The sequence below is a fragment of the Trachurus trachurus genome, assembly GCF_905171665.1.
Source record: "Trachurus trachurus genome assembly, chromosome: 13".
Classification (NCBI taxonomy): domain Eukaryota; kingdom Metazoa; phylum Chordata; class Actinopteri; order Carangiformes; family Carangidae; genus Trachurus; species Trachurus trachurus.
In genome coordinates, this window is record NC_139892.1 from 32,248,216 (window position 1) to 32,273,694 (window position 25,479).

At 43.7% G+C, this 25,479-nt stretch overlaps 1 protein-coding gene across 1 annotated transcript; it reads right to left on the reverse strand.

Annotated features, from left to right (window-relative positions):
• Positions 1-2,496: 2,496 nt before the first annotated feature.
• Positions 2,497-22,957, reverse strand: sh2b2 (SH2B adaptor protein 2; the record flags this gene model as incomplete). The annotated part of the gene is made up of 9 exons (XM_083984544.1): positions 22,789-22,957; positions 11,275-12,238; positions 7,416-7,517; positions 7,079-7,170; positions 6,614-6,714; positions 5,787-5,948; positions 5,468-5,670; positions 4,323-4,497; positions 2,497-2,840 (listed from the first exon to the last, which is right to left on the reverse strand). The coding sequence occupies exons 2-9, from the start codon at positions 12,205-12,207 to the stop codon at positions 2,497-2,499; spliced, it is 2,112 nt and encodes a 703-aa protein (XP_083840670.1). The 5' UTR covers positions 12,208-12,238; positions 22,789-22,957.
• Positions 22,958-25,479: the final 2,522 nt, after the last annotated feature.

A 25,479-nucleotide genomic window follows, 5' to 3' on the forward strand; every position in this document is an offset into this window, starting at 1 on the left:
TGTGAAAGGGGCTGATGCAACAGACAGGTTTCACTGAGGATTTTTCATCAAGAAGAATCAATCAATTGTACATAAATAAGACTCAATAGGAAAAATGTAATTTACAACGGCTGAGGAATAAATATGTTTCAAAAATAGGATTCAAATTGGCACATGAACTGCTCCATCCGTTCCTTGACTGAAATTGAAATTTCACCTTCAAGCTAAATGGCCATGCTTGACAAGACAGGTGCTGAGTCCTGATGTTTATTCCAACTGAACTAAAGTGTTGCATGTGTTGTAAATACAGTAGCTGCTTGCTGTTTAGTATGCAGTCAGTGTCTTTTTTTTAAATAGTTTCCAGGTGTATCTAACATGCATTTGAGAAAAGGTTCAATATTTTGGGAGTAATGGTCATTTGCTGTCTTGCTGAGAGGTGGATGAGGAGATTGATAGCACTCTAATATCTGTACGGCAAACATGATGCTGTCATTAGCAGATGGCTAATTTAGCCTAGCACAAAACTTGGAAACAGCTAGCTGGGCTCTGTCCAAAAAGACAAACAACAAAATCCACTTACTAGCACTTTCAAAGCTCATCAATTTATGTATTATGTCGTGTTTGTTTATTCAGAGCAAAAACGAAAATGTAAAAATGACAAATCACCGTTCTACAAGGGGATAGATAGGCCTTTATGATGTTGCTAAAGGATCACAAACTCCTTGTAGTCTCCTGGCCCTAACCCTTACTCACAAAAAGGTTAATTTTGTGCAGACATGTTCGTGATGTGTAGAGGTGCTGGTGGACAGATCGTTTCCTTTATCCATTCAGTCTTTCTTCTTAACCAGCTGCAGGGCTGAGAGCTATCAATTTTCTCATTTAATTCAACTCTTAAGGAAACAAATACACATATATTCAAAATGTCAAACTTTTCATTAAACAAGATATTTTCACTGATATTTTGTATTATTATGAATATTTAAATTTCAGTTCAGTTCTTACAATAACAAATACGTTGTGGTGTGCAAATGAGATTTTCTTTATTTATTACTATAAAAAGCTTAATCTCAGTCTACTGTGTCAGCATTAAGTACATTTCCCTACTCAAGCATGGCCATCTAGTACCCTTTATATTACAAACTGTACCGTTTCAGTTCAGACCCACATGTTCACCTGCAGGCTGCACAAGCGGTACACAATAGCCTACTGCCACTTTTCTAAAAAACAAGTCCAAAGTCCCTCCCTCTGCTGGTTTTGGTATCATAATATCTCCAAGGCATTACTTCAAAGTGAACAGCGTATCTAATCTACAGGTTTATCGATATGATGAGCTTGAATACAGAACCAGCACCAGACGGAGGGACCCCCAAAAGCCATGTTTTAGAAACACTACTGTAGCACACCGATCATTGAAAAACATCTGGACTCTAATACACCACCACACGCTCAAAGAAATAACCCAGTATGACAGCAAAACGGGAGCAACACTGCCATATTTGTATGGGCTGACCTTGTGTTGTTCCTCCTCCGTTTCAACGTTTGGAAAGTGATTTATAACACAACATATGACGTTGATGATGTGTATGATGCAGCCACCAATAAAACAGTGAGAACAAAACCTTTTCAGTAGGCAGAGAGATATGCATGTTCAGTATGACTTAAGCAGAAACCAACAGTAAAATAATCACCTGCATTTAATTTTTGGGCTGTTGTGAGTATGTCAACATCCTCCTCCTCCTCCTCATCGCTATAGGCCACAGTCTGTTCAAGTCCAAGGTAATTGTCAGGCACTAAGACCCTTCAGGCTGTACATATTTAAGAAAAACATCTCCGGGCTAACACTAACACACCCATGATTGCTGCACTGATGTTAGTGTAGAGCAGAAACCCAGAGCAAGACTTTGTAGGGAAACCCCACAGGGACAGTGAGGATATCCGGGACAGACTCAAAGCAGCTTTACAAACATTAATGTGATGCTCTCAGGAGCTCTCGTGAAGCTCTGAGGGGAGGGACTGTTTCTTCGGGGTCATTTCAAACCCTCAGTCCGTCAGTGGGGTTGGTGACGCAGGCTCTGCTCCCAACTGTGGGAGCAAAGGGTGAACAGGAACAGAAATGGTCAAAAGAGGCGAATCAAAGCCACATGGCCACTGGATGACTTCCTCTTTTCTTCTCCGCCTACACTAATCTACATCTAATCTCCCACTCCCAACTGAACCTCTGCTTACCTGCCTGCACCTCTGTAAGTCTGTTTACTCACATCCTTGACAACTGAGTATGAAACAAAAGAGCCTGAGGGGTTTATCAGTGTGGACAAATGGCTTGGTGTGATCTCACCTCCTTTCTCAAATCAGAGAAACAGGAAAGTGCCTTGAAAACAAAAAACAAACAAAACAATGGGCGATCCAGTGATTTGGACCGTTTTCATCATGAGAGTCAGCAGTGTCCATTGTCACCTCCAACTTTCTGCATCTCATCCAATTCAGACAGACACACGACTGAACCCTGCCCTGGGTGGCTTAGTAGAAAGAGTACTGGTTCTCCACAGCTCGGGCCCGACGAGTCCCATCGGCGTCGTGGTAGTCCTCGGATGCACCACTAGAGGCCTCCAGCAGGCGCTCAGAGCTGTTGCTCCGGCTCTGCAGCCCCCCTCCTACTCCTCCTACTCCTCCTCCGGTACCTGGGTCGCTGCGGGAGAGGGAGGGAAGGGTGGTGGGTGAGGAGGAGGTGCTGGAGGAGAGAGGCGCATCAGGAGGAGGCCCCGGAGGCACTGCGATCCCAGGAGGGTGGAGGGCCGGCTGGGCTGAATCTGTCCGGCAGCCTGCGTCCCTGGGTGGGGTGAGGACCGGAGGCACGGTCACATCTGGAGCAGATTGTGAAAGAGAAGAAAGAAATCTTTTTTAATAGGCAAACACATTAGTAATATGAATTAATTTGTTTTGCTGATAATTATTCGTCGGTTTCCACTGGAGAGCTGTGAGGGGCTCCTTCATAGGGCAGCATGTAAACACAGGCAGTATAGGCCTCCTTTATTATCCTTTCTCTTGGTGGTGGGCAATAACACAGACAACACTGGTGCCAAAGACACGCCTGACCAGTGTATCAATAAAGCCTTTTACGCCCTGAATCAATCCCTCACTCTATGTGCATGTGAGTGAGTGCATGAGTGTGTGTAGGTCCAGCATCTAAGGAAACAGAGGGCCTCTTTGTGACCAGGGTGGGTTGGGCCCGGGGTTTCGGCCTGCATGCAAAACTCCTGTGGTATAATCGCCCCCTCACTCTCCTGTACAGGAGGGCATTCATCCCATGCCAGCAGAGCGAAGGGCAGGAGCAGCGCTAGTATGAAGGTGGAGGAGGAAGAGTAGGAGGAGGGGAGGGGCAGGTTCAGTGAGTTTTAGCAAGGCTTCCTCCATCTGTAAAGACAAAGCTCTGCTATCCATCAACATATTGAACTTCATGGACATTTATGATCTATCATCGTTAATATTTGGTGATCTGAGGAGGAACTGTCGCACTGATACGCTTGTGTCTATAAGAAACCACTGACTGTCAAGTTCTGCAAGTCAGAGGTGCCTGAATACGGACAAATGAGGCAGTTACAAGATATTAGTTAATGTTAGAACCTGGCATAACAGTAGCATGTACAGTAATATCAATCATATAGTAATATATCACTAATATCTCACAAGTTTTCAAATATAGGATAACATTAACATCACAAGGTATCAAACCAGGCTTTAAATCTAAAGCAATGTAATGAGAGGTGGAGGTAGATATACTATAAATCTGCTTATATATACACATAGTTTGTTCACTATGGAGCACTAACACATTTACTTTTCACATGCCAAATTTCCCACATCAGAAAAACATGTTTTCTCTTTGTTGTTCATGTCACAGTGGACATACATTATAGCCTAACCTTTGTATCTGACTGTCAAATATCAAAAAGCCAGTTAAGTTCCAGCTGGGCTATAATTATTTGAAACTCAACACTTAACGGTTCAGAGAGATATGATGGTGTGACAATGCTCCATTATGAACAACAGAAGGACCATGAAACTGAAGCAGCTAAGCAAAATGCAGCCGTCATCGATTTTGTTATTGTGTGGGTGTGTGCAGACTGGATGTGCCTGACTGACTTCCTCCTCACTCTCCTGTAAGTTTCCTTGCGCCTCATCTGTCCAAACAACTTTGATGACCTCAGGTTATTTCCTGGATCGCTCCATCAGACACCCCGAGCAGCATGTCTGCTGTTATTAAAGCACTAATTATGCATCCCATTAGTGCTGAGCAGGACGTAGGACTTCAGCTTTGCATGAAGGATGTGTGAGCGGTCGTGTACCTGTAGTGGAGCTCCGCTGCACTTGTACGTAGGAGCGTAATGTGATGTCAGCCGAGCCTCCGGATTCGAGGGGGATGGGGTGGGCGTGGAAGTGTCTCAACATGTCGGACACGGTGTGGAACCACAAGTGGTGGACGTGGCACTGCCCGTTCTCATTCACCGACAAGCGCAAATGCTGGGAGGTAGTAGGAAGAGGGGGAGAGGAAAGCAGCAGGGGAGAGAGGAGTTTGGGATTTAAAGGAAATGAGGGAGAGGTAGACGGTAAAAGAGAAAGTGGAAACGGAAAGACAGGGAGTTGCAGTGTGAGAACCGTGAGCATCTGATGCAGACACACCAAGACAGAGGTCAGGACTCTATCTGAGAGGCGTCTAGCTGTGGGAACAGAGCGACAAGAATGCCAAGGCTGACACCAGAGGAAGAGGCGGCAGCTGACACTTCCTCAACACCGCCGGCTGGCAGGATGCGATGTGCAAGGATCATGTTACATAAGAGAACACAAAACATTGACATTGGTCCTGCTGCGAGCTGCAGTGACTGCATCCCAAATGTCAAGAGAACAAGCCTGAGTGAATCCAACACTACTGCAGTGCAAGACTGCAGCTGGGAGGAGACACTGATGTATTTTAGAGCAGAAACAACAGGTTGTTTCATTATTCAACAACACACAGTTAATCAGTGACGAACTTTATAACTGATTACTTTTTACAAGCCTTTTGTTGAATAAAACAACAACATTTATGTTCCTATCCTCTCATCTGTTAGACCTTCACCTGTTTGTATTGTATTGTTCAAACAAAATTAATGAACTGAAATATTATTGACATTTTCTAAACCAAATTAAATATGTAGAAAAAGAAATATATACGTATAGGAGATAATTTGTTCCTGCTGCAATCGTTTTATATAACACTTGTTAAAATGTTTTTTGTGTTCATCTTTTTTGTGTCATTGTTGTGTGAGCTACTGGACTAACTTGAATTTCCCTGCTAGGGATGAATAAAGTATTCTCTATTCTATTCTATTCTATTCTATATTTGGAAATAATAAAAACAAAAGTTGCATCACTACATCATGTGTACAGGGCTCTAACATCTCCATCTCTCTGGACTGCAGAACGCTGTGTCCCATCTCTCTAATCCTCTCACCTTGGCTTTACCCTGGAAGTTGAAGGTGAGGACGTACTCGCCCGGCCGCGTCTCGCTCTGACGAATCACAAAGAGCCCGTGGCTCCTGGCCCCACCTGCAAGCACCAGCTGAGCTGCACGCACACGAGACAGTGTACCATGGAACCATGGGTAGCCCGCCAAGCTGGCATCACCGTCCGAGTCTTTCCCTCCTTCGCTGCCCCCTGAGCAGAGTCACACACACACACACACACACACACACACATCTGTGTTTTTATTTCCATGTTTATGAACTTTCACCAAATTTAATATTATTTATTTGGATGGAAAAAGCTATCACCTGCAGAGGAGTTGGAGCCCTGGGCCTCTGGGGACTGGAGGAAGCGCTCTAAAGGCATGTGGGACGGGTGCTGGGTGAAGGGAGGCTCCCTGCAGCGGACTGAGGGAGCGCTGTAATGCTCTGCTGCTGTAGGACATGGCCTCTCTGGAGCACGATACACACCTAAACATTTAAAAAAAAATACATTTTACACACATTAAACATCATTAAAGGGATAGTTCACCGAAAATTCAAATTGCACTCATTATCTACTCACCCTCATGTCGACTAAGGGCTGGGAGAAGTTTCAAAGTCCTCCGTGGCTTCTCTGAGTTACAGGGGGTCTCGGCGTAGCAGTGCATGTCCATATAACGGCTGCAAATGGATACCACTTTTCTTCGTAACAAAAAGACACACCAAAAAACATCCAAATACCTCCATGCGTCCAATGGACGAACCAGGAAGAGGAGCTTCCGCTACAAACAAGCTTGAAATATAGACTTATTAAATTTTTTTCGGAACAATTTTGCATTTCGGGGCTTCAATACAAGACGGACATTACATACAAGCAGCATGGAGGTATTTGGATGTTTTTTGGTGTGTCTTTTTGTTACGAAGACAGCTGGTATCCATTTGCAACCGTTATATGGACATGCACTGCTACGCCGAGACCCCCTGTAACTCAGAGAAGCCACGGAGGACTCTGAAACTTCTCCCAGCCCTTAGTCGACATGAGGGTGAGTAGATAATGAGTGCAATTTGAATTTTGGGTGAACTATCCCTTTAAAGTTCTGACTGTTTTGTACCAGTGGATGCTGTGAAGGGAAAACAACACAGTCTCTGCTCACCCTCGGACAGCAGCTCGCAGCTGCACGAGGCCACCATGGAGCAGTCTTTGGAGGCCTGACCATGAGGACACGACGCCAGTTCGATGTCATCGCCACTGTCACTGTGCACACACAAGCAAGGCGGGTCAGGAGAACCGCAAGAGCGTAACACACAACTCTACACACACATCCTCATCCTACAAACACGGACACAAATAATCCCTCTGTTTACGTGCCTCTGTTAACATCCACTATAACTCAGGCGGCTGAGGAGGAATGTTAGCGGTGCGAGCTCGCCCCATGTTTGTGCTCAAGCAATCTGTCAGAAACTCCACTAATTTGATGATTAATGACTGTGTGTGTTATCCCGACTCACCCCCCACCCACTCACCTTCCCCCATCCCCTTCCCCCTTCCCATCCACCCCACCCCCTCACCCCCCGTTCTCCATCTTCGGCCAACAGCAAATATTTATCTGGTGGTTTACCCTGGGTCCGTGCAGTCCTGGATGTCAGCAACCCAGGAGTTTTTCTGCAGCGAGTCGATGGTTTCCAGGATGTACTCTCCCCCGTTTTCCACCTGTGGAAGCAGCCAAACACAGCCATCACACACTCAGCTCTGTTCAAAGGGCACAGAACAGGGCAAATTCAGTGTTACTGTAACTCAGTAAAGGTGTGGGATAAGGCATTCACAAGTAGGCTGTTTTTTTTGTTTTTTGTTTTTTTTTCATAAAACTGTTTGTGAGTTGAGTGAATAGTGAGTTACTCCGATCAAGCATTTCAACTGATGCAGGTGCAGTAACTGTGTCTTTGTGCAGCTTCTACCTTAAGAACAAAGGTGTTGTCCTTGTCTGGCATCTCCAGTGGCATGGTGGTCCTCACCTCCACGATGGCCGACAGAGGGATGCTTACTTTGGGCTTTGAGGACTAGAAGCAACATGCAAACAGACATAGGAGTTCATATTAACCACAGTGTGTGTCCTTCACTTGATGTGATTACCAGCAATTTGTTAGACGAGCATTCATGACTGTAATATGTTTCACTATGGGACAGGGATTTGCTAAGTCCTAAGATAAATTCTGCAGCACCACAGTAGTTTGAACCAGAGTAGTTCTACTATAATGCTACACTATAGCAATGTTTTAAATGGGCTCTAAAATAAACTTAATTAGATCGTGTTAAAAGGGAAACTCTCAGTTTGAACTGGGGTCAGATTTAGTGTGTGCTTTACATGCCAAGATCACTGCGAACCGGTATTTTAGATGACTTCAGACTATAAACATTGATGTCCCTAAGAATCACACTGGACTGGAAAACAACACATTATTGTTTGTACGGTTCACAACATCTTTTTTGCTCTGGAAAAAATGCAAAGAAATCCGCAGTCTGGGTGGCATCATCAAATTAAATCCCTCTGCAGGCAACTGAACCACTTGTAAAAGTAGAAACATCATATTTTGCTACAAAAAAAGCCCTACATGGAGTTTTTAGTTAGTGGTACAGGTTTAAATACAACCTTTTATTTAGTACATCTTTATTGTGAAACGCACCCAAACCTCAACTCCTTTTCCTTCGCACATGATAATTAAGGGGCGATGTGCAGTCTGAATTACTGGTCTTAGCAGTAATGAACTACACCTCCTGTCTCCAGTTTAAATAACTCCTTCCAATAAAATAAGGGCCACACTAAAAGAGCGGAGGGGGAGAGCAAAAAGATGCAAAAAATAAGTCCACAGCTCTGTTTTCATGAAGTCTCTTATTTCTTACTGCGTTTTACGGTGATTATTCTTGCCGACTGACTAACAAACATAAAACACGAACAGTTTACAAGAGGGTGAACACAGGAAACAACCTGGCCTCAGTTTGCCCTCTGCAGAGAGTTGGATGCAGGCCATAATCTTAACAGATTCAAAGAGTGTGTTTGAGGCGGTTAGTTTGTGTGTGTGTGTGTGTATACGTATTTATTTCTGCGTGTGTCAGGAGAGGCTGACTGATGGTCTGGCAGAAGCTTATCAGCTGATCTGTCTGGAGTAACACTGTTCTCATCTTGATCTGCCTGTGCACTTGGCTGCCGTCCACACCCACATTGCTTTTCTCTGGATCAAATGTCAAAAACCACTTCCTGGTTGACCATTTCCTGTACCTCTCTACTGTGAGCAGCACAAATCCAGTGTCACTGCTCGGTAGATGCAAACCAGTACGAACCAGTGTACATGGCACTACCGTATGTTAAAAATACACGAATAGACAGCGTTGTTTCACCTTCAGACATTCAGTGTTAAATATCACTCTTTCTATTTGCTGTGACAATCAAATGACAAAAGCTATTATCTCCCACTTCCCTTGATGCGTTTTAGATCTTTAGAATATATGGATGATAATTCTCTGTGAGCTAAACAAATAGCCGATTTTTACATTTACATACTTTATTTGATCTATTGTTGATATGAAAATACTGATTAGTGCAGCTTTAAATGTTGATATTCAGTGCAAATGAGCTGGAAATCTGAGTGATAGGATGGATATATCTAAGTCTCCACAATAAGAGATAATTTTTCTCAATTTAGGTGAATCCCCAAGTCAAGCCAATAACTGTTTCAAAGTGTGTCTTTTATTCCTTTTGAAGAAAGCAAGGCATTTATGTCTGAACTGGGCTTTAAATTGTCTTTAAAGAGTCTTAAAACGACAAACAGAACACAGACAATAGAGGCATAAATTTCCCAGTTTAAAAAAAAGAAAAGAAGAAGTACCATTCCTGGGTTGTTGTGGTCGTGCAATAACTGTTTCTACATTCCTGGTGAACACAGATGACTGTAGTTGCTGGCACAAAATTAAGGAACCAGTAGCCATTTGATATCATATGTGCTCCACCCATGACTACTTCTTAAAATCTAGGCTAAAGACAAATATTTACCTTTTTATCTTGCTAACCTTTGTCCGTTCAATATTCATAATTGTGCATTTGATCCTTTTTTGTTAGTTGATGTGTTTCAGTATAAGGTACAGTACAGCCATTATTTTTAAACATTTGCTGTTTCCTTTCATTTATTTGAATGTCCTTTATTCACATCTAACATTATCAAAACTTGTTATGGATGCTGCGTTTGGAAAATAAACGAAACACACCAACAAACAGCCAAACAATACATATCTTTTTACATCTTTAGGTAATTTAAGATGTTTTATACTTGAAGTTGTGTCACTGAAACTCTCTGATGTTTTATTTAGGATCACAAACGGTCGGTTATTCTAAATAACTTTGTGTGGTGTCGTCTCGTGGCCTGCTGCTGTGTCATAATGCAGGCGGTTAGCATGCTGCAGTGTGCTGTCGGTGCCACGCAGCGCAGCCAGCAGATTGATGACCCTGACAGGGACGGAGCCAGAGCCAGTCAGCCGGGAGCAGGCAGGAGTGAGATTTTATGAGTCAGTTCATCTTTCCGACACTGTTGACTCCGCACTGTTGTGATTTGTAAGATCAGAATAGGACGGCGGTGATAGAACGACTCAGAGAGCGTCTGCAAGGCAGGCCCGTCGATGTGTGTGTGTGTGTTTAATTAATGTGTCATCAAGGATGTAACTGTTGCTCTGAAGCCCGGTCCGCAGCTGATCATCATTTTTCCCACATGTGGATGTTAATAGAAGGAGGAAACTGCTGAAGCACAGTTATTAAGTTTCATTTCATATGCCGCCCTTGTGGCTCTCACTGAGTTTCGGAGTGACTCACAAAACTATTTCGGGTCCTATTTTCAGTTTGTCATTGCAGCCAGTTTGCCAGAGATCAATACTTATTTTTTGCACATGAAAGGGAAACGTTGCGATCCCTTACTCTTAAAGAAATCAATGCAACCGCTTCCTCTTTCTCACACACACACACAAACCAGCTCATTTACCCCCTTCCTCCCACATCTGCCTCCCACCCCTCCTTACCCCACCTCCCTCCCCCTCTCCGCACCCTTATCCCCACATTCCCACCAGCCTTGATCAAAGGACAGTGGCAGATTTACACACACTCAGCTGCACAGCCTCACAGCCCTCTTAAGGTCAGGGGCAATGATCTGGAAATCCCATACAGACAAATGTGAAGTGAGCATACATGCACATGAGTGTGTGTGTGTGTTTATGTATGTGTGTGTGTGGTTAGAGTCAGGGTCTGAGGGGGCTGCATTGCTGGATCCTTATGTGGGATTCATCTAGAGATGGATGGATTGGAAATGTGCTGTCCTGCTTTTAAATAGTAACTGGACAAAATGACTTCTTCATTTCCACTTCCACTTCTCTGTAAATGTGGCTATCTGAAAAATTGATGACGACATTGGCATGTGCAGTGGGAACTGAAAAACCACAGCTTGGCCTGCATCTTAGCGTTAAGTCAGCGGGGAGCTTTAAGTTAATATTCTCTCATTTTCTCTTTGATCACTTGTCATTTTTGCTGTGTTTTTTGGATGGGTGGTGAGGTCTAATGTGTGCTGCACACAGGATGTAAAAAAGTGTGAACATGTTTGAGTTTTGCACTGTTGCTCAGATAAAATAAATGAGAGGAGTTCTGGGAAATTAAAATGTTCATTTTCACTCGTTCAGACATTTTTTTATCTTAATCAACTACTCGTTTTTGTTCGTTTGTTCATTCAGTGTGTTGTTGTGTGCTGCCAGACTGTTGCTCTGTGTCTGTGAGTGTTTGTGTACCTTGGGTGGGACGTAGAACTCCAGCAGGAACTTCTCCCCTCCCTCCTCCCTCTTGGTCTTCCTCAGCAGCAGGCGACACTTCTGCCACTGTGCAGCCCCCATACAGTTAGTGTCATCCGCCACCATGTACCTCAGCGCCCCCTCCCTCTGGATCTCCAGCAGCTCGGCCTTGTGGCCCTGAGAACCCCTGGGAAGCCGCAGCTTTTGGGACCATTTCTCCCCCCCTGAAGTCTCCCCTCCTCCTCCTCCTCCTCCTCCGCCTGCTCCCCCCGCACCATTAACCCTCCTGGCCCCAGAAGGAGCTTCGGGCTCGGGGGAGGCCCGTCGGTGCCACATCTCCTTCACGCCGTCCACCACACACAGGCTCATGTTCCTCAGAGAGAAGCCCTTCTTGAAGCGAGCCTTTGGGTGACTGACCGACACGTCCTCTGAACTGCGGGACTGTCCCAGAGCAGACACCTTGTGGGCCGGCTGGGGGCCTCGGGAGGCAGCGGTGCCACTGCCTCCCCCATCTATCCCTCCTCCTCCGCTGTCCATACTATCCAGGGATTCGCTGGAAGCCCCTGCGTCTTTGCGTCTCTGGTAGAGGTCGTGGCCGTAGGACAGGGGGCAGCCCTGGATTCCCAGGAAAGGAACAATGCTGTACTTGGGTGCTGCGTTGGATCCGTCTTCCCCCGGCGAGGACGCCTGGTTCTCCCGGGCCTGGGTCAGCGCTGCAGAGAAGCACTCCAGGAAGTGGTGGGCAAAGTGCTGTGAGAAGCTGGCTTCCGCACCTGGCGAGTTGTAGCACGGGTTCTCCGACAAGAAGCGCTGGAACTTGTCAGCGAAGTCTGCAGCGGAGGCTCGAGCATGGAGCTCACAGAACTCTCGCCAGTCAGGCAGTGGGCACGAGGAGGAGAGCTCCGGGCTACCGGGCACCACCGCTCCGTTCATCACTGGGCCATGCCAACCCACCGAGGAGAGGCTGCAGAGGAGGAAGAGGAGCACAGTGTCATTAGTGTGGATTTGTTCCTCCTGGATCAGAACAACAGAGGAGGAGTGAAAGGAACAGACTTTTTTCCCCTTTTTTTTTAAAGTATATTTTTTGGCACTTTTTGCCTTTATTTGATAGTGCATAGTGAGATAGACAGATTAAGATTAAGATTAAGATTACACTTTATTGTCAGATCACTATGAAATTTGTCTTGCGTCCCATGACGTCCAAAGTTTCACACAAATAATAATAAAACACCAAAAGCATACATTTACAGAAAGCATAAATGTTACCCTCAAACGTCACATTTAAAGAAAAACACCTCCTAACTCCATTCACAACATAACAGGAAAGGGGGAGGCAGAGAGAGGGGGAATGACATGCAGGACCGCTTTAACCACTGCGCCACGCACCGCCCTGAAAGGAACAGACTTTGAACCAGCTTGTGTCTACAATATTTACATCATGGTTGAAAATGAAATTAGAAAACACATGGGTTCACTGCTTCAACCCCACACACTGCCAGGAAATAATGAATCTTATAGCCTAGTAAAAACTGTTGCTACAAGCAGAAGAAGAACAAGCAGAAGTAACATCCTGTTTCTCTGTGGTGGGAATGTCTTCCCTTAGTAGAAGAGTCCAAACTCATCAACAGCTCCAGAATATGCGCAGGGTTGGCATATCATCGAAGGTTTGAAAATGAAATGACTCATCAACAGATTCAATGTGACACTAGATGAGAAAGAAATCAAGCAGAGAGCTGGGCGCTCCATCAGTTACCAGTTGATGCTTTCTGACAAGCATTGATCAGATTATCTGAATAATCTGTCAGAGCAGTTTAACAGCAACTTGATTGTGTAGCTCTAGCTTCTAAATAATTAGTATTTTTTACTAAAGTAATTTCAGTATCTTTTCTAAATAATTAGTATTTACTGTCCTTAAGGCCACAGTTGCGCTTGTCCATTCATCCGGTCATTCCTCTGCTCTGCCCTCAGCGTGTGTGCGCGTGTGTGTGTGTGTGTTTGCATGACTCAGCTCTGCCTCCCTCTCTTGGCCTGAGCAGTGCCAAACCACATCACATCACCGATAAAACTCTTTGCGCTCTGCTCTGCCACAGTGTCAGTAGCGACATCCAAGCACAGTTTTATACCCCCTTGTGTCTCTCTCTCTCTTGCTTCTGCACATCAATGACTAACACAGCAACATCAGTGAATTGCATCAGACAATCAAGCACATGTTGGTTTGATAATTATTGTCTGTAAATCACGCAGATAAAAGGATACCGTATGAGTGGGCAGGCTGCTGGGCGACGTACACACGGGGATGGCCAACAACACCCGCCCCCCCCCACCCTCCAAGCTGTGAAAGCTTATTCTCAGAGCTGCTGGGCCTCTCTTGGCAGTTCACTTGCAACATGCACTCGAATGTTTGCTTACTGAAATTGCACTCTTTACATCAAATCAGGCGTACTTGCATACGTTTTCACAGCAGCAGAGTTTCCTGGAATCTCTCCTGCAAGCAGCTTTATTGTCATTTTCAAAAGCATCAGTGTGGGTTGTCTTTTCATAAAGGATCAGCACCAAAAAAAAAAAACTTCCCTGACACATGCATTCAACTACAAGCCACTCTCCCTCTCTTCCTCTCATACCCTCTCCAGCAGATCTGAAACAAACAATATGCCAGATTAGAGAGAGGATACGATAAGGGAAAGTACCTCGTCTCATAGATAGAGACAGAAACTCTTGGATGCTGAGACCTGCTGTCAGATTTTCAGAGGACTGCTGAGATGAATAGAGACACGAGAGGGTAAAGGGTGAGATTAAAAACAAAAATGTGCATAGATGTCCCAGATGAATCTCTAGTACAACACTGCAACCATTTAGTTTCATTTTTATTCTTTTCTTCATGTGGTGTACAGAGGTGGGTGGGCTGGGGGGGGGGGGGTTGGGTCCTCAAATCAAGCTGTTCTGGATACATGGTGCATTTCTGAAATTCTCGCAGAGCTCTGGCTGTCTGAACAGTGAATAAACATCACTGTGTTGTTGTTGTTTTCTCTCATAATACTGGTGAAAGTCCAGAGATGGGAGCTCTTCTATAACCTGTCATTAGGTGACTGAAAGATCCTAATATATTATCACATAAAACATTAACAACAACAAGTCCCTTTGACGGGATGAACAGTTTGTTCACTGTGAAGGCAAATAAACATTGAAATCTGACTCTTATGAGCCGCGTCAAGACACAAGGTTAAATGTCACGGATACTTTTACTTTGTTTGAATAACAAAATGTGTCTGGAATCATATGAGGTAATTTACAGATGGTATCAAGTTCAATACTATAAATAAAATTAAGTTTCAGTGTAGTAATTCAACATTTAGGCGTTCTATTGCTAATGACAGTCTTATTAATATGGCCCCTTTTGACTAAGGCCACTTACCTTACGGAAAAGAGCAAAGCATTGGATCCAATATCTTCTTATTGATATTGATATTGACTGTTAAAAATACAGAAGGACTCAGGACTCCCTTGGTGATGACTTAACATTATAACTGCAGACCTTCGTGCATTTGTGCATGGATAATCTGGATAACAATTGTAGTGGTTCATTACCAAACAATAAGGAAAACACGAGCTAAAGGTTGTTTTTTTTTCACAACCTGGCAGCACAAGTCTGTTCTTATAGTGGCGCATAATCGATCAATATAGCATTTGAAAATGTTTTAAAAACCATTAATAAAGCTGTTAGTTGCAGCTTATAAACATTTTATGAAGAGTGCCTTAATAGAATTGGTTAATGTATGAAACTTTAGGCTTTCATTACACTTTCATTCATGAATCCATCACTTCATTCATCCAAACATCGATCCATTCATTCCTTCAGGCCACACGAGAATTGTGAGATAAACTGCTAATCACCAAGTGTTGTTTTAATAATCATCTTGCTCCCACTGTAAGTGTGTGTGTGTGTGTGTGTGTGTGTGTGTGTGTGTGTGTGTGTGTGTGTGTGTGTGTGTGTGTGTGTGTGTGTGTGTGTGTGTGTGTGTGTGTGTGCTGCTCCTGGCTGTGAGGAAGTCAATACCCATTCAGCTATTTTAAAAACCTGCACTGGGCCAGCTTTCCACTCATTCAGCAGAAAAACAACAGCACACGGTGAGGTGCACTTCTCCAACTCCTGCCCTTCCGCAAAGATGAGGATGTGCCTCTTCTCAAGGATACTGAACTGACTGTTCACCGCGCCCACACACTCTCTCTCACACACACACACACACACACACACACACACACACACACACACACACACACACACACACACACACACACACACACACACACACGCACACACACTCATTCACCAACCGCGTCAGCATGTAACTCAAGCCATGAGATGCTGGAGGAAGTGGACAGCATTAGGGTTTTCTGAGGCTCAGCAGACTGAGGCAAACTACATACTGCAAAGCACACGGGGGTAGAGAATGAAAGTGATTGACACAGACAGCAGAAACAAAACTTCTGTGTGGGGGGATGAATGAAGACAGAGCGACAGAGAGAACTGGGGACTAGAGAGAGAGTGAGAGGCAGTGGTGGGAAGTAACTAAGTATATTTCAACTTAATTCTATATACTGTAGCCTACATATTGATTATTATTGAGTACTTTTAGTCAATAATGCCACTGCAATTCAAAGAGAAACATTGTACCTAAACATGAATTTGACAGCTCCACCTGCATATTTCTAGGTTGTGTGTCCACTTATACGAATATATAATATAATATCATATTATAATGAAGCTGCATCTGACTGTAAATATTCAACTTATACATTTTTAAATTCACAAAATGCTTTTCATGTTTTAAACCTGCAATAACCGTTTTTTCGGCCTCTTATTGGTTGATATGTTGAATGTTGACTTTGTTATAGCCAACAGCTACTTATTTACACAACCACTATAGATACAAAGCAACATTATTGTTCATTTGGACTCTTTGCTTGGTGACCTGATGAATAAATAAGTCCAATATTCACTGACTTTTAGCTCTGTTTTTGGTCTCTACCGACTCCTGAGGGATGAACTGGCTCTTTAGCTGCTAAATGCTCCGTTACGTTCACCAGCTGGTTGCTATCTCTGTATGTCTGATGTTTGGTGCTGACTATAGGTCGTGTACTGTGGGACTTTAGAGCTGAAAACAGCTGTGAGCCAAAACAGTAAATTTGCGGCTGGCCAGCTGAACAATGAGCTGCGACCGGCTATAGGCTACGTTTCCATAAGGCTACAGGAAGCAGATGATTCAGGAGCTGTAGGTTCATCACTTGTTTTCACAGTGTCATTCGATACAGACTTATTATGCAAATAACCATCGCAGGTGGGATTAGATGTCAGTCCTAATACTTGTGTGATTTTACTGCAGTGATATTTAGCATGGAGGACTTTTATTTAGTATCTTTACATTCTGGCAGTGGTACTTTTACTTCAGTAGAGGATCAGAAGAGTATTTCTTCCACCGCTGGAGGGGGGGGGGGGCATGTTTTTGCTCTATAAGCCAGCTGCTAAAACAATCAGTGAGCGTGTGGAGGTGGAAGGGACAAGGAGAGCATAAAGAAAGCGAGACACAGTGCAGAGGCACCACGTAGATTCTCACATCCCCCAACTCCATTCAGTTGTTTGTTTTTTTTTCTCTTTCATTTTCTTTTGCTCCAGGTCCATCATGAGGAGTCAAGGGGACTCTGAAATGTTTAACTCCATCCTTCAGGCCTCAGGAGCCTTTCTCCTTCCTGTCCCTATCTGTTGTAAAGATCTACCACTACTGTGCCCCCCCCTCCTCCTCCTCCTCCTCCTCCTCCTCCTCCCCCTCCCGCTGCTTCTTTACCCAGGGGAGCAGGGCTGATATCTCTGTCAGATGGTTGGGAGTTCTGTCTGTAAGAGTAAACTGACCAGGGAGGAGGAAAGAGAGACATTGCTGCACAGGGAGAAGCCTGCAAAACACATCGTGCAAGATCCGTTCATTTCATGCAGGCTACTTTGCGTGTACTACTATGTACTACTAGGAGAAAGAGAAAAAGAAGGGAAAAAAAGAAAAAGATAGATAGATGAGTGGTGTTTACCGTTATTTTGTTTTTTTGTTTTTTTGTCATTACTATGTTTCATTATCTTTAATATTTTGAAACAGAGAATAATATTGGTGTTGAAGTAAGCCAATGAAATTTGTAACAACAGAGAGGGGCAGGAATTATAAGTTTTTTCTTCATCCTGCTCCTTTTCATTCATGATGAAAATGTGTACACAATGTATATGTGCAACTATGTGAGAACCATGAATGAAATAAATCAAAATGAAATGAAATGAAATGAAATATGTCCCTCGCAAGACTCGACCACGCAGAGCCGAGAATTACACGTGTCTGATTAATGCTGCGGTGTTGTAGGTAGTAATATAGAGCCACTGAGGAAACGACGTTCTGGCCAACAAAAACGGATGTAGCCTACAAGAATTTGTGTTTTTAAAACTGTGTGTACACATACTTTACCTCCGTGTACTTATAGAGATAAACACTGTACACGTAGTTTAACACACACACACACACACACACGCATACACACGTTGCTGCGAGTGGTTTCATGCCAGCAGCACGTCCTCAGCCCTCGGTGACTGGCTGATGAGGATGATTGGTGATGTTGTGCTCCCACCCCAGGGAGTTTGGGCCCAGCCATGTTTTCTAAGATTAGCCTGCTCCACAGCACAGCACACAGCTGGCAGCACATCCAGTACAGTACAGCACTGTACGTACACATCTTCAACTCTACATGAATCCATTAATTACGTGTTCTCGTTTATGATGTAAATACTGCACCAGTCAGATGTGGACCGAGGACACGTCAGGACATGAAGTCTGCCATGTCGGCGACACACACAACATATATAGATCCACTGTAAAACACAACATGTTGGGTACAGCAGGTTTGATCAGCAGAGCTTAAATGATTATTCGGTGAACTGATTAATTGATAATCAGAAAAAAACATTAAAACATAATTAGAATCAATCAATTCACAGCTTGAGTTTAAAATAAGCTGTCTCCTCACTGTCAGTCATAGTAATCAAAGACATTTCATTGTGTCTTTTTCAGAAATGTTATGAATGAAATGAAACAAATAATTGCAAATCACATAAAAACTGCCTGTAAAAAAAGATTCATTTGGGACTGCACCTTTTTCTTATCATTGATTATAATGACTTTTTTTTTTAAATTTTAACTTCACGCTATGTCACAAAAAGCAACAAAACACACCCTTCGGATGTGTTTTCCCAAACCAAAGAACTTCCATTACAAATAATATAAAACTGAGAAAAGCAATAGAACATATACGTAGATATACTGTTGCCATTGGTTTCATCAAATAACTAAAATGATTCATGTGAAATTGGTTTCACATTCATTTTTGATTCGATGGACGGTTGCTGAGTCATTAGAGCAAAACTTTTCTCTCGGCTTCTCTTCCCCTTCACTTGAATGGGGAAGTGATTCCAAATCTTTGATTGTACTGACTGACTGGTGCTGTAGATCCACAAGAGACAGCATTAACATCTGAGTAAAGCTGACTCAGTATTGTATCTGTGTTATATTGACATTTAACGTGTGACCTCAACAATCAGAGCTATAACGACAAACACAAACACCAACGTCAAGCACAGCACAGACGCATGCAGGTGACTGAGCAACATCAGCCTGTTGTGTTCTGCTGCTCCACTGAGCCAGGACATAAACAACAGCAGACACAGGAAGGAGGTCCCACTGACAGAAAGTGACTCACCTGAAGAAAGCAAAAGACAGATTATCACAGTAGACAACCAGGTGTGCGTGTGTGCGTGTGTGCAGATGCCAAGACAGAAAGAAGGAAACTATGTAAATCAGCCAACTATCACTGAATAAAAAAGGGATGATAGTAGTGAGAGCGGAGGCAGAGGAGATGTAGACACAAGATTTAAAAAAAAAAAAAAAAAAAAGTCCCAGAAGGTAGAGACTGGAGATAAGGAGGCAGAACGAGGGAGGAGCATCAGCTGCTCATGTGGTGAAAGGAGGAAAAAGCAGAAGTTGGGACCAGCAGCGGTAATAGACCTCCACATTGTGTGTGATGTGTCCACTTCAGAGCAGCAGGCCAGCGACCTTTAACCCCTGCTCCGATAACCTTGCCCCCTCCCTAATGTGGCTGAATGTCGTCTGGAGAGTTTCTATCAACGTGGACACAGGACCACCAACAAGGGGAGAGACTGCAGGGCCGATGTCCACACACACACACACACAGAGAGAGACACACACACACAGAGAGAGACACACTGACACACACACAGAGAGACGGTCCTGATTCAGAAACTGACAACATCCAGCTGCATAAAGCTACCTGTGTGTGTGAGCGTGTAGACACAGACTGATGCAGCCACAGATAGCAAACCAGACATGTTGAGAAGATGGAGAGCAAACATTCCTGATCACCAAACCGCACCTACACACACACACACACACACACACACAAACACGCCGAGCAGTGATGCTGCAGGTAGCGAGGCCTCATCATCATCACACAGATATTAAACACATTAATTAGCGTGTCCTATACCAGCAGGCTTCTCCTCTCTCTCTCTCTCTCTCTCTCTCTCTCTCTGGTGGTTTCTCTGGCGAGCAGTGACAATGTAAATATTGAGTGAGCGCAGGCGTCCATATGGCTGCCAGTGATAAAGGACGAAGCGCGTGGGAGATGCACATACCGCCACTGACTTCCATTTCCTGTCTCTCACCCACCAGGTCTAACTAATTTCACAGATGACCACAGGCTTCTCACAGAGACGTGTGTGTGTGTGTGTGTGTGTGTGTGTGTGTGTGTGTGTGTGTGTGTGTGTGTGTGTGTGTGTGTGTGTGTGTGTGTGTGTGTGTGTGTGTGTGTGTGTGTGTGCAGCAACTGTGTCCCTCACTAGACTAGATGGCCGTTTAATATGGTGTCACAGAGTGAAACTGATGTAAAAAAAAAAAAAAAAAAAAAAAAAAGGCCGATGATGGTTCCAACAGGGGGTGAACAAGACAGCCAGTAAACCTCAATACTGTACAGGGCTGCATCTTTAACCACCGTTTTTATTGTCTTTCAAAGTATTAAATCAATGATTATTTATCTGATTGAGTCAGACACAAATGTCAGAAATGATTAAATGCAGCAGCAGTGAGCCAGACAACATGCAGGAGTTTTTCTTTATCATACTTCTTTCAAGTTGTGCCTTCCTCCAACACACTTGTCACATTTTCAGGTGTGCAGAGACGTTTCCAATACTTGCAGTCTTTCAAAATTCTCAAAACACTAGAAAAAGAGACTATTTCCAAAAGCGGAAGTAGAGGTCTTAAATCTGACCAACAAATCCCAATTATTTTCACTATCACATAAAACAAAGCAAAGTTGAAAACCACTGAAAAGCTGGTTTGGCATTTTTGTAGGCCTACATTATTTTTCTCTTGATTGAAAAATGTCCATAAAAGGGAATCAGAATAATTTCAGGGTCAATTTTAACATGTGCTGCTTTACAGTCATACATGTACATGTATGAACAGCATGAAAGAAATAAAACAAAATCTGTGAAAAAAGTTCCTGGGGCCCAAGCCGACATATTGAATCTCCGAACCTGTTTTGTCTGAAAAACTGTGAAAAATGTACAAATCATTGAAAAGTTGGTTTGGTTTTTGTATCAACTTTGAAATAAATCACAACTAACTTGTATTTCCAGTTAAATATATTGTTTCAGCTCTGTAATAAATAGTTTTTGAGTTGCCTATAGTTCAACTCTGACTGAGACTGAGGCTTTTTTTTGTTGTTTGTGGTGACGTTGTGTTCGATTACATGACACAATAAAGTGTTTGTGCTATTTCGTCCAGTTCTGTGGCCCAGCTTGTATTTGTCACTTGATTTCAGTCAACTATGAATCGCAACACGTTAGTGAGAATCTTTGAGACATTCAGTTTCACGTGAATGTTTCAACAAAACAATGACCCTGTTGCAATATTACAGGCTTTAGTTATAGAAAATGGTAAATAACTAGGACATCACTGTGAGATCTATGTAGAGTATGACTCAAGAGGAGTGTTATAGTGATATAAAGCCCTATAAAATGCACTTTCTATTGTGTTTGCAGGGTGTTTCTGTTAGTCTGTCCACCCTGTGCAAAATATAGTAGAGATTGCGTAGTGGAGTCAGTCTGTGTCTCACTTAAAGTAAATAAGATCAATCAATGTAAAACTGAAGGAAATAAACACTCTATGATAAACCTGTGCCTTCGATCAGGTGGCCATAGAAATCATATAACGCAGTGTGAAAGATGCAATGTGTCGATATCACAGCATTATCAGATCTGCAGTGTATGACATATCTTTTGGTGGTGGTGTCTTGGGTTGTATGTGTTCTTGTTATTCTGTCCACCGCCTGCAGAGAATATCTACCTCTCTTTGAGCTTCGGACCAGAAATGAAGGATTATGTTCATTGCAAAACTAGATTTTAGAGAGATGCTGCAACATCTGAATTACAATACTGTATAAATACGCTTTATGATGAAAATAAAGAGCCAACACTATAAAATCACAACATGGTGTCAGAACAGCAGCTACAGCCAGGTAACAGGAGCATTATCTGAACATTATGGCTGCAGGCCTCTCACTGTTATTACTGTAAGCTTCATATTAACTGACTGTCTCGTGTATAGCCTACACAGAGATACATGAGAGAAAGTCAATAGCAGGCCTACGGGAGGCCTACTGCGGCCCGGTGAGCCTATTTAAAGCCAACAGTGGATCGTTGTGCAGGGCTGCGTACTGGACTTCATGAATGGGAATCGGCTGCAGCCTCCTGCTGAATGGCTGACAGACCCAGGTCCAGAGAGGAGCCAATGAATGGGAGCCTCCGCGCGGAGTCACGAGTCGGTACCCGGATTTCTTTTGGGTCATCTCGAGCAGGGCCTACACATCCCATAACATCCCATCATCAGATCACATCACACCACGGCGCTGGGCCGTCCTGTGAATGACCAGACTTTACTCCCTGAAGGCTATTAAATGGATTATCGGAAAAGCCCCTTTACCCCGCGACTCCCACCCCCTCCTCATCCTCCCCACTCCCCCCCCACCTCCCCCCGGTCCAGGAAGCCTCATCCTCGCTCTCAGCGCTCATCAGTCGGCTGCACTTGTTCTCGACCATAACCCGATTCACAACGCAGGATTCATCTCGGAGGCTGACTGTGGGGACGAAGCGGGTTAAACACCAAAACACAGCAGCCTCCTCTCCTCCTCCTCCTCCTCCTCCTCCTCCTCCTCCTCCTTCAGCACCAGGAGGTTTGTTGTTGTTATCCCCAACAAACCTCGATGCTGATGCCCTCTCCTGCACATCACCATCACAGGGCTTTGTACAATCTGTCTGCACACACACGCGCCAGGATGATGCAGGGTCCACACGCGCTAAATAAGAAATAAAAACGCAGCAGCAGCACCAGCAGCGGCGGTGGCGGCGGCTCTCACCTCAATACAGGACTGGTTTCATGACGCCGGTGTGTCTGGGATGATCCTGGCTTTGATGTGGAGGTGTTCACTTCTCAGGCCGTGAACATGCTTCAATTCCCTCCTCATCTGCTGCTCCCCTCTCCGGTCTATGCGAGCTGGCAGCCGGGCAGCGCTGCCTCCATCTCTCTGCTCGACGCACTGTGCCGCTGCCGCTGCCGCTGCTGCTGTGCCTCCTGCTGTCCACTCAGCCGACAAGCCGAGGGGAATAAGAAAGCATGCGACTTCCGACTGCAGTTTTCAGAATAAAAGCTCAAGTTGCTCAGCAAATGAGTAGCCTATGTGTATATAATACTGAAGCTGCACTATACACCCAAATGCACCGTATTACAGGGAACAAATACAGATAAATAGTGATTTCATTTTTTATGATCTATAGTTCTGTTTTTGTGTGTGAATGATGCCTATTCACAGACACGATAACTTCTTACTTTCACAATCTCATTAATTTACCATACAGTATACTTTGATTTGTTAGTTTATCCCAATGGTTTCAGTTGAAAAAAATTGTGGCCTATAGCCTTAGCTAGCTGCCATTACCATTCACTAATTTATTTTAACAAATCTAACCTGTCATTTTCTGTATGTATGGCTATTCGTTTATTTTGTTTCATATCATTATTATTATTTATCTTAGGTTATTTCAATATTTTCTTTTCTTTTGACTTTTCACCTTGACTTAGTTTTGAGGAAAGGCAATCTTTTTCTGTCAAAGACATTTTATGATTCTGTTTTTTGATCATTTTTCATATGTGACTGTTACCAGTGGAGCCAAACAAATCTTATCTAATCAGGGATGACAAATTCATCTGAGAAGATCATACATGTCTTACTAGCTCAATGCATGTAGTTAACAGAAAATGGATAAAGCAACTAGAGAAATCCCTTTGTCACACATTTTTTTCTTGCTGCTTCTTGGTTCATGAGCCACCTTTGAGTGTAGCTTCAAAGACTTTTATTTTGAAGGCACACTCACGTACAGCCATAGTCAGTGTCTCTCAGTCAGAATTGACCTCAGCTTCCTTCACTGGGTGTGTGGGCTTGTGTGTGTGTGTGTGTGTGTGTGTGTGTGTGTGTGTGTGTGTGTGTGTGTGTGTGTGTGTGTGTGTGTGTGTGTGTGTGTGTGTGTGTGTGTGTGTGTGTGTGTGTGTATCTCACTGATCTATTTAACAGCCACCATGACTGCCCTTAAAGGAGCCACGCCCTTTTATTGTTGCTATTAGTCGCCACTGAGACAATACAAGAGGCGCACACACACACACACACACACACACACACACACACACACACACACACACACACACACACACACACACACACACACACACACACACACACACACACACACACACACACACACACACACACACACACACACACCAAGCCTACTGAATGAATGAATGAATAGGTCAGACTCCTCCTGTGTGATTTTGATTCACTAAGACTGTTCTTTCAGACTGTTCCCCTGAAAACCGGGGGCCGGGGGATCAGGAGAGTCTCTCTCGAACACTTGATTACACTCCTCTTGATGTTGTTGATTGGACTGATGCTGATCAGTTTCCTCAAACATGTCACCTACCTCTTTACCGATGAAGAGGTGACGTAACCATGACATCATGCTAGACCTGAAGACAAAAACAACGCAGGACAGTCACAAAAACAAAGTAAAGAAGGAGGACGGTGTGCTGCCCCTGGTTGGTCAAAGATTTGAGTCCAACAATAAGGCAACATATAATGTGAAATTAATGGTTTTCTTTATAGATAATAAATCATTTATCTTGTGTAAATCACGGTTTTATGTCATTAACAAGAACAACGTTTGGGTTGCCATGTTATGAGGAGTCCAGAGTGACAATCTGCTTGGCTCTCTAGATCTTACATTCAATAATGAGACCTCCTCTCCATGTTTGAGCTACTTATCCTTGTTTGGCTTGTTAAACTACAGACTTATCAATTTCCCATTAAGTAATGAATTAAGATGCTCAGTTTACATTTAGTGGGCTGATGTCTGATTATATATGGACTTTAGACATGGACTTAACAAAGCACAAATGTAGAAAAACAATATAGTACATGAGAAATGTTAACATGATGGTAAAAAGGCATCTGTTTGTAGTTGCATTTAACAATAAGTTGCCAGGTTTGAATTAATAAATTCTGGTGTGACATTATTAGAGTCACTTGTTTCTAACAAGCCAAGTTATTGAGTCATCTTTGATTATATCCTATTTTCTGAATGTGCTGATGGTGGCAGTGGTTATGATGATGACAGTTATAAGGTCATTAATCTCTCCTCCTAAAATTGTCCTTTAATATTTCTAGAATGACTTTTTCTTCAAATTACCTCACCAAGGACACTCTGTTTTGATATCTAGCCAATAACAATATCCCCTGTGTGAGAGCTCAGGCTCAGGCTCCATTTAATACATGTTGTTTGGCCAAATGAGACTTTTCACGTGGCTCACTGATGTTTACCACTCAGTGAGAGGCTCTAGCGTAGCACACCTTCACTATAATCCCCTCTGAGAGGATTGACTCTGCGGCTTCCTGGTGGGGTTAAGGGCTAAAATAATAACCTGGTCAGGCTGCAGGCAGGTGGTGGTGGGAGAGGACGAGCTGCTCTAGTGGAAGGTCAGTGTCTCAGCTGAGTGT